Source organism: Syngnathus leptorhynchus, chromosome 19 (genome assembly GCF_054491065.1).
Source record: "Syngnathus leptorhynchus isolate UIUO chromosome 19, UIUO_Slep, whole genome shotgun sequence".
Classification (NCBI taxonomy): Eukaryota; Metazoa; Chordata; class Actinopteri; order Syngnathiformes; family Syngnathidae; genus Syngnathus; species Syngnathus leptorhynchus.
Window position 1 is genome coordinate 4,909,032 of NC_141213.1, and position 10,568 is coordinate 4,919,599.

At 37.4% G+C, this 10,568-nt stretch overlaps 1 protein-coding gene across 2 annotated transcripts in view; it reads left to right on the forward strand.

Annotated features, from left to right (window-relative positions):
• The window catches only part of LOC147041769 (uncharacterized), a 12,413-nt gene extending 2,230 nt beyond the window's left edge, over window positions 1-10,183 (forward strand). Inside the window, exons 2-4 of one of the 2 annotated variants that reach the window (XM_085938680.1) lie at window positions 6,630-6,700; window positions 9,035-9,108; window positions 9,216-10,183. In XM_085938680.1, the coding sequence (XP_085794806.1) occupies window positions 6,630-6,700; window positions 9,035-9,108; window positions 9,216-9,422 (352 nt within the window). In that variant the 3' untranslated portion in view covers window positions 9,423-10,183. Of the gene's footprint in view, window positions 1-6,579; window positions 6,701-9,034; window positions 9,109-9,215 lie in introns of those variants that run through there. The other variant, XM_085938679.1, reaches the window with a different exon arrangement.
• Window positions 10,184-10,568: the final 385 nt, after the last annotated feature.

Below are 10,568 nucleotides of genomic sequence, written 5' to 3' on the forward strand. Positions count from 1 at the left end.
GAGGTCATGTTTTTACAGGCTTATATTCTGTATTTGCACGGGCTTGCTGCCAAAGAATGTTCAGCAGAAGGTCATCTTGTTCATACAATTTTTTTTTTTAGCTTGAATGTCCAGGAAACAGTAAAACTGAAAATGCAATGTGATGGTGTCAACTAGAGTCTATAAAACTCCTGTAAATACACTTTGTAGCTGACATGACAAGTTAACTCAAATTTATTAGCGTGGCAAAGAATTTGTAAGTAATGACTTTAAAATTAAGTAATGACATTTTATCAGGACTCCCTTTTAACATTCTCTCTAATAATCCATAACATTGTTTTAACAAAGCAGCAAAAAATACAGATGATTACAGTAGAGCAGATTTACTGGCATATGAATTCCCAACTGTGACAAGAAATACTTTAATACAGATGGAATTTTGGGTCAGTGGTAGTGAGGGGTGCGGAAGGAAGGTTTTGATATAAATCCACAAGACAGATGCCCCTTCATAAACGACGGGGGGGTGGTCTTGATATCAATTTTTTTTCTGGCTGACTTACTCTAAAGGGGGCTGAGGGAGGTGCCCTGAGGCACGCCTCTGTGCAATGAGCAAATTCCATGAAGCGGTAGGTAAATTTGTAAGTACTGTATGTGTAGGTTCCCTGTAGATTGTTTCAGTTTTTCGTCCAATTTAATTGAGAATTTATTCGTTAATGCACATGAACAGAACTCAGAGGAAATTATATTTGGATATTTTCGTAGGAGTTCCGATATCCTAAATCTAGACACAACAGGCAACCGAGGATGTGCGTCATGCATTTCCAGGCTTTTTTTTCTTTTTGCGTCACAGCGTCTTTTCAGACAGCCTAAGGCAATGTCGACCCCAACTTGAATGAAATCAAAACTTCTCTCCTGAAGGGCTTCAACGAGATATTAACAGCCTAATTGCTTCTGCATGCGATCAGTCGCAACTAATTAAATTACTTGATGTCTTGCTTTTTTGTAGAAACTTATTATGGTAGCCTCAAAATCAATTGACTGCCTCATGTTAAATTTCAAAGATAAATGTCAGTTTCTCCAGGAACCAGCGACGGCTAATTCAACAGACTACTTCAATTATGGCTGCAGAGAAAAGTAAAATATAGTAATATACTTGTCTGTTTATTTACATAGTCGTGAAAGCGTCTCTTTTCACTGTCTGGAAAGATGTAAACATCTGTTTGTTTGATCATTCACAGTACGAATAATGTGAACATCTGACATTTGATTCACACAAACACGTTCAAAGAGTTGTGTGCTCTTTCACATACAGACATAATGTAAACATATGTCAGCCCAGACCCATAAGGTCTTATTGTAAACATCAATCTCACAGCTCTGGCCATCTCACAACAGGGGTTTCCTTCTGCTCTTCTCTTCTTTGTTGCTCTTCCAGTATTGGTACATACCCGGAGAAAGAAACTGTCATTCTCACAGTTGGAAAATTATTATTTCTCATAAAACATTTCGTCGTCCTTTAATGTTTTGGGGTGTTTTATTTTTTTATTTTTTTTGTGAAAGCCTTGTCGGACAATTTTAATCGATGGCAGTAAAAACAGTTTCTAGAGCAAGATTGAGGTTAAACTTTGCAGTCAAGAGATATGAGTTCCATCAATTTTCGAGTGGCCTTTTAGCCCCGCCCGCCCCATTTAAGACAAAATATTGCTAAATTTCAGCTTTTGTTAGTTCTCCCCGGGACATTGCGTTCTCATGCTTGTCGCTCATGTTTGTCACGTTCTCTCATAGCTTTCTTCAGAAAGCTTCCCAGCTTTCGACAGCAATAAATGTTCATGAAAACACAGCACTGAAAATTATACATGTATTTAAAGGGCTACCTAAATGCTAATATACTGTAGGATATATATATCATGATTGAGTCATTTAAGTTTGAGGTTTCGGGACGAATATATTTAGTATAATATCTCCAACCAGAACGTTGACAGTCTACCATGTTTTTTTCCAAGACAAAATCATTTGGGTGGACTTGTGGTCTTGGACTTGTGGTACACTCGCACCACAACATTTTTATGTAAATGGTGAGATTATGTAAATTTTTTCCATCTTTTCTAACCCATAATAAAAATGAATTCCATAATTTCCAGCAAAAGAGCATGAATTGAGCTTTAATATCTGCTGCAAATTTTAAACCGCGCAAAATTTGGATTGCGCATCATAAAAAGCATAATTCACCATTAAACAACAGACTTAAGTAATTTGGGATGTGGCGCCTAAAAATACGATTCGCATTTGTCACTGAATCTTGACAACAAGAATGGGCCGCGATATTTTTCCATCTGGGTTAGCAATTACGTTAACATTATACAACTAAAAAAATGAGGGGGGGGGTCACTCACAGCTGTACTTTATAGCCAGTTTTGAAATTAGTTGCGTCAACAAAACCAACTGGAATTTCTCGTCAGTCTCATGAGAGGGGATTTCTAAATTGTAATTTGATAAATATACTGGAAACGTCTTTTGGCTCTGACTGGTGCATCAAGAGTGATTGGGGAATTTGGTGATCAGATTTTGATTCTATTTTCTCCCAGTGACTTTGCAAAATAAACAAGTCTATAAAATTGAAGTGTCTTGCTGTGTTTGCCCTTCTTTGGTGGTCAGTTTGCTTTTAGAGTGCGAAAGTATATCATGGTAAGGTATAATTGAATCACTGAGTTTAATATTTAGATATAGCTAAGTCATGGACTCCCAGTTTTGCCAGTCCATACAATTTATTCTTATAACCGTAAAGCCAATTTCTTTATTTTGCTGTTGAACATTTGGGATTTAATATGAGACAAGCGCTTGAAATTTATTCTCTCGTATCTTCATCTGATATGTATATTTTTTTAATAACACCAGTCCTTTTTGACACAACGATCAGATGGAAATGAGAAATATTTTTCATGCTTTTTAAATGTTGTCATTTTAAATCGGGAGGTCTTAATCATTACCACATTTCTAGATTTCTGAGCGAAATGCACAAAATGTATTTTAATATCCTATTAGGCAGACACAGATGGATCAGATTCAATTGACGTCTGAATAAATAGTGGGTGTGAAAAACAAGTGACAACCGAAAACAAAACAACCGATTCACAGCAGGCCAACATGAAAATTGTCGTGTGAAGTCCAAAATGGCACGCAGTCGGCGAGGGATAAAAATAGGCCACAGTCTGTCTGTTTTACGTTGTTGTTTTCTGTTTGGGATTTCAGTTTGTTCCTCTTTAATATTTTACTATGTGTTCTTATTGCTGTTATCTGTGTCTTGACACTTATTGATAGTTCTTCGTTTTATTTCCATCTCGGATCGGACTTCCTGTTTTGCTTTTTCTATTTTATTGTGTTTACGTACACAAATGTAAAAATATTCCTATGGCGGTCATAAAAATACAATAAGCTCAACGGTAATTAAATGAACTTATTTACTTATACCACAAGGATGGGAACCCTGCTTTGGTAGGCATTCCTTCTTTATGAAGGAATTACGGTGCAAGGTCAAGCACGTTACAATAACACAGGCAATCAGATATATGCTTTTTGTATATTACCAATTAAAATTGTGCAGCAAAGTAAGAATAATAATAATAATCGGGCCCCCCATTTCATGTGCCCTATTTTATGTGAATTTAGGGAAATATTTGAAAAAGAACGGAGAACAAACTGTTTCCAACCTCAAGTGCACCGAGTTAAAAAAAAAACAGTGAGTTTGTTTCATCAACATCAGAAATCACATAATGGTTGGAAATGTTTACACCGTTTCACCTCCCTGAGGGAAATTAATGTTCTCTTTCGTTGTATTTATGTAGACAATTAATGAGAGACTTTTAAAAAGTTGAAATAGTTTCACATCTGACATCTGCGTTAGATGAAGCCTGAAGCGCCAGAGGAGAAAGTTTAGTAACCTCTCCAGCAGATGGATGGTATGTCTTCCAAGCTCAAAAGGGGTCTTAACCTGTATGGGAATGCTATTTGTTTTAAATTGTCAGATTAGTGGGAATTTATTGGCAAGCGTTCAGTGAACATACGTATCAGTGCTAACTCACATTGTGTGTATTCTGGCAGAAAATACCAATTTGCATAGAGAATTACAATTAAGATTTTTTTTCTTTCATACTTCTGTGACCACCATAATTTTGCAGGTTTTTATGCTATACAGCAATTAAATTTTAAGGTATCTTTTTCTTTTTAAATCATTGACATTACTTTCTTACTGGTCATCTAAATTGTGTGATCCTGGAATTGTCGCTTTTTTTTTTTTTTTTTTTAGTCCACAAAAATGAAACACATTGCCTTAATTCATCATTTAGGCATGTGTGTTGAGGTCTTGTGAGTCTTGCTGACATTTCATTTGACTTTAGAGACATACTTTCCTGCGTTCAAATTCAACCACAATTGAATTGAACTTTAAAGGTTAGCGGCACACTGTATTTCATAATAATATTTTCAAATCTAAACATGAAAAAAAAAATTCTCATGCAGTGCTGTAATGACCGACACAACAAACAGCGTGCAAAAGAATTTTTCCGGGTGCTCTGAACGTCAAGCTTATTTCCTATACCAAATATTTGATCGCTTTTTCCAGTCATATAGATTTAAATGACAACGGGTGGCACATGAAGGGGTGAGCGAATCATGTGGAAATACAACACAAATTCCAGAAAGCCCCTGACAGACAAGTGAAAACAAGGCACAAGTGAACAGATTGTTCGGAATGTGACACGTCTGTGAATTCACACCTCTAATTGCAGTTATTACCTGAGAGCTGTAATACTTGCTAACCTTATAGTCAATGATTATATCCTCCATCCATTATCCTTATAATAAGTACTTTCTTGATGTCAGGACAGCTTGAACCATGTTTTCCTTTATCACACGCTGAATGAATAAAAAAAAAAAAAAAGCAGAGTCAAAATGAAAGCCGAGATATATTAAATTTAGTTGAATGCGCAGATTAACATTAGCCAACAGCCCGAACTACGAAAAATAACATTTATTGTAGGGGCTCAAAGTGTAGCCAGATATGTAAATGGAATCTATACTCTCCGTTGGCCAAAGCTGTATGAAGAGATGATGTGTATTTTTGCTTCAAAAGTACATTGAATAGCTTGGGTATCAGCAGAATAAATCACAGAAAATCAAATTGACCACATCAGCATCAGTCAATGTTTAAGACTAGTAGGTCTAAGAGCAAAAACCTGAAGCAGATGTTGCTACAGACCACCGACTTTTTATTAGAAATCTCAAGTTCAAACTCAAAAAGATGTAATACAGATGCGGCAAGAATATGAAATCACTCTTGTCCAGAACCATTAACCGATCTAGCAGGTGCTAGAGGACTTGGAAGAGGATCAATTCCCAGGCATAATGACAAATGACAAGAGAAGAACGCATGGCATCACAGAAAAGATAAACCCCGCAAACAAGGATGTGAAAAGGAAGAAACAAAAAAAGAGTTTGGAAACTGCAGCTGTAAAAGACTGCATGAAAGCGATCAGGTGAAAAGACAAAGACATTCCAGTCGCATACCGTGTAAGAGCGGCAAAACTCAAACAAGATAGGAATGACATTCAACAACACACAAGCCCTCAGAGATTCCTCCATTTTTTTTTTTTTGCAATTGATACTCAATAGTACAAAACAAAGAACCGCAAAGGGAATGACACGGAAAGTGTAGAGGTTCAAATATGACACTGCAAATGGGCTTGGATTGACCGCACACTTGGCAAAGCAACAGACGCTGTTCACCAGACCGTCACTGAATTACAACACGTCAGACAAGAGAAAGTTCTGCCTGGCAAAAAAACAACACAACATAAAACGTGCAACGGTAAAAAGACTTGAGGATGATTGATGATGATGTCGCCAACATGTTATTTATAGCACCTGGGTACTGTTTCAAATTGAGGGGAGGAAAAAAATGCAAAAAATGTCTCCTTTCATACTGTTCGTTTTACAAGCTCAAATCAAATTTTATCTTTTGGGTCAATCTTGACCCGAGGCAAAAACGAGACAAAAAGTCATCCATTTCAAGAATGACTGATAATCAACCAATTTTGCTTTTTAATTGTGGTTTCAGGAACAAAACAACAAAAAGAACAAAACAGGCTCAGACATAACTGATTTTGAAAATTAGATTTCTTCAATTTCAATTCAAAAGCAGTGTGTGATTTTCATTGGTCATTCTTTCAGTATCTTTTAATGACTTGAGTCAATTTCCATTTTTTTGAATTGACTAATGTGTGGTGAATTAGCAAAGCAAATTACCGGCAATTTTTCCCGATGCATGTCGAGATAAAAGTTGAACTTGCTGGCAGGGTTCAAAAAAGTAAGACGGTATAGGTCAATGATACTTTCAGGATTGAGAGGCGTGAAGACAAAGAGGGGCGGGTTCTACGCATGTGTTTGCCTACTTCTCAAATAAGTGAGAGTGCAGGGAGACAGACAAAGCAAGCTTGAACCTCTGGTAAGCAGGCCAGGAGACCTTTTGTGGCTTTGTTTTGATTTAATAATTCTCTCAAGTAGTACCTTGTGACAACAGAGCGAAGGAAGCTGCTTGCAGTCAGGATGAAGCTGTCAATATGGTGTTTATGTGTGCTTCATCTGGCCTTTGTCAGCGGAGGACTTCTCACCAGCAATGATCTCCAAACTGGCAGCCGTGATTTGACAAAGATCTCCAGCCGGGCAGGTGAGACGACACCACAAGCCAGATGTTTTGGTTTTTTCCTGCCCTCTACTTAGAGATGAGTGTCATTGATAAACCCGAGTAGCTAAGAATTAACATTGGGTTGTGTAATGCAATGGTGGGAAACCTGCAGCACGTGGGCCAAATGTGGTCTGGGAGAGCATTGAATGTGGTCCGCACTGCAATTCGAAAAATAAAATTTCAGAGGAGCTGTTTTAAAAAGCCTCGAAACAATCTACAATTTCCCATTATATAGAATATTACAAGTAATTGTTATTTTTAATGTGGTCTTTGAAGTTGTTGTGGTGCCTGAAAAGAAAGTTTCCTCACCCATGATCAAGAGCTGCTGAAAAAATTATCACATGAGATGGACTATAAAACAATTTAATTATATGTTTATGATTGTGGTTTTGGTTTGGAATGGTGTGCAACTGCAATTCATAATAGTACTTTGAGAGGTGATTTGAGCATTTTGATTATATAGCCCTATAAAATGTGTCAAATTCATCTGAGGTCAGACAATGGAAGAAGTAAACTTTTAAAGCTCTTTAAAATACAAATATACATTCAGTTAAAAGGTTCAATTCATTTTTCAAAATAACCTATAACAGGGCAAACTAATATTAATTTAATTATTTTGCTCCAGCAACATAATCATTTTTGTGCTTGCTTCCTGAATTTTAATCAGTTCCACAATGACTGAAGGATCTGTAAGCATTTTAATGCCAGAAGTATTTTTCTGCTCCAGCAACATAACTGATGGAAGAGTAGTTCATTACGCATGCCTTCACCTCAATGCACATGTGATTATTTTCATGTGTATAAAATCTTTACCTGACATGGCCTCTAATTCACTTTATAGCAGATGTTTGCATCACTCGTTGCGCCGACACATTTTTGTAGGAGACGCTCATCAAAAGTGCCGCCCTTATTATTTGGCTGTAAACGTGGCTGGCTTTGGTGTTACGCAACAATTTCATTGGCTTCACTATCATTAAACTAATGCAGGTTAACGCAACCACCCTCAATAAACTTTTTCACTGAGGGTTTTAATTGAAGGTTGTGAATGAGAATGCCCAACAGCTGCTCAGGGTTTAAACAAGGTTAATTTTGCAAACATCCATTATGAAAGGTGATTTAAATTTTCCCTGTAAGGAAGTTTTATTTCATATATTATAAAGGAAATATTTGAGAAGCGCTGTTTTAAAGGGAGAACAATGCAATAGTGGGAAGTACATCCGCCTTACATTTCTGAGGGGGGTCAGGTAAAAATCTTGAACTTCCTTTTTAGTTTGCATGTCTTCCTAACCTGGTCAAGTTTTAAAGGATCCAGCACACCTATGGGTAGAAAATAGAATCACTCAAAATCAATCCCTTATCTGTCTTGCTCAATTGCAATCATTGAATTAAGAAGAAATTATAGTTGCTCTATGATTTGTTAAGATTCCACACATGCAAACTGACATATTTAGAACTGCTCTTATTTGATTGAACAAAACGTTTATGCAGCAGTACATGCTTGCTAGAGAAATATATGTTATAGGTCATGAAAACAACACAAATTGGTGCAGATCCAGGAGTTTTTGCACATGTACTTTTGGCAGAGATCATTTTTTTCCTACAGTAACCATGCACAGTCCCTGCACAAGTCTTTCTGGAAATTGATCGTAATTTTGCCGTAACCATACATGCCAATGATTTGCAGCCTTGTGAAAAGAAATACAACTTTGGGGCGCACCACTTTAGTCCCTAAACACACTTTAACACAATTGTTAACAGTTTTGCACTGGCGGAGGTCTGCACCATCTGGTTGCTCTTGTTTTGACCGACATGCTTGTCTGGATGAACCTTTCCTCATCTGTTAGACCATCCAGTGGTTCTCAAATAGTGGGGCGTACCTATTACAATTTTAGAGACGTTATACTATTTATAATCACTGAGGAGAGTTGGGGGTGGTGTGAAATATTTGTTTCTTCCTGACGGCATAATAGAAAATAATTAAGAAGCACTGTTAATGTACATTTATAATCCCAATGACGCCCTCTAGCGAGCACAAACCGAATTGACTGCAAACGTTGGCTGGTGCCAAAAGTTCACCACAAACCTCGTCTTGGCATTTTCCACAGGAAATGAGCTTTTATTCGTGAAGTTTGAATTGTTGGAAAACAATCATTCGCACTTTTGTTCTATGGGCTATTTCAAAGCATGCTTTTCGGAATGCGGGAGGAAAACAGGTACCACAAAAAAATAGCAAAGTTCACCAAATTGCCTTTTGATTCAACTTTATTTCAAGATATCTGCAAGGATTAGAAAACCATGATATTTTTCTCCCCATAGGCAACTTTCCAAACAGATATAGAACCCTCTTTGCAAGAAGAGGCCAGTATGAACAGCAGAAGCTTCTGATGATGGCAAGTTGGAATGCATGATTATCTATCTCTACTTTAGGATAGAAGTTGATTTTTAATTCCAACTTCTCACCAATGGCTGTTTCTGTTTTCTGTTCCCCCCTCCACAGAGACCCAAAGGGTTGCCAGTACTTTCAGTGGAGTCTTCTACCAAGGCAGCAGCACCCAAACCGGCTTCCACCACATGTTCCCAACTGGGGCAAAGCTGTTTGCCCCATCAGGGCTGCTGTGAGCCGTGTTCCACGTGCCACTGCCACTTCTTCAAAGCCATCTGCTTCTGCAGAAGGCTAAATATGAAATGCACCAAAAATACATAAAACGTGTCGTAAAATATGCAACTCGGAGTTGATTAGCTATGCCACTGTTGTGTTAATTCAAGCATTTCAACTCTCAAGTTAGTTCACTTTGAAGGACTTTATATAACCTTTTATGAAAGGCAACTGCTTGCACAGAATTATATGGGTTCATTAATGGGGGAATGGATTTGAACAATAATGCTATTGTACTATTGTCAGTATTTTGTTTTGTACTTTTAATACAATTTTATCATTTTATGATATTGTTTGCAGGAGTGTCAAAAGGGGGTAGAAAGTGTTGATGATTGACAGTGGCCTAATGTGGCATTGAAGTAGACTCCAATTCTCTGGCGGCGCAACTTGTTATACACCTTGATGTTCTTGGATTTTTTTGTTTTTTTTTTGTTTTAAATAATTGTTATGTTTCCTTTCTATCGGTTTAATTGTGTTATCTATTTGTGGCGTATTTCCGCTATCACTGCAGCTTGTGTGTGTGTGTGTGTGTGTGTGTGTGTGTGTGTGTGTGTGTGTGTGTGTGTGTGTGTGTGTGTGTGTGTGTGTGTGTGTGTGTGTGTGTGTGTGTGTGTGTGTGTGTGTGTGTGTGTGTGTGTGTGTGTGTGTGTGTGTGTGTGTGTGTGTGTGTGTGTGTGTGTGTGTGTGTGTGTGTGATGTGTGTGCAGTATTATATTACAAAACACGGGGGGCTTCCAAAGTACGAAGACACCCAAGAACTGTATTTTCAATACCTTCTATGACTGAAACTGCTGAAATTGTATGTTTGTGTTAGGGATTTAAATACAGCAATGGAAAAAAAAAAATTTTGTATTTTTTTTCTGTATGTGTCGTTACGCACGTTGCTGGCTGCACTCATTCTGCTACTTCAGTCTGTTTTTCTACTTCCTTTTTCTACTAATGAAGCAACATTTTATAACTTTCTGCAATGGCGACACCCGTGATGATCTCTTATAGCACATTTGGTCATTTGTCTTGCTAAAACAGCAGAATTGGAAATGTCACTTGGATGGAGAGAAAACACACATTATAACAAGCAGAATAACAAAGAACAGGTGGGAAAGCATCTAGGCGGCCAAAGAACAACACTTTTTCGAGAGATGAACAAAAGAAACGGCCCAAATACATAATCATGTGCACTAAACTTACAGTAAC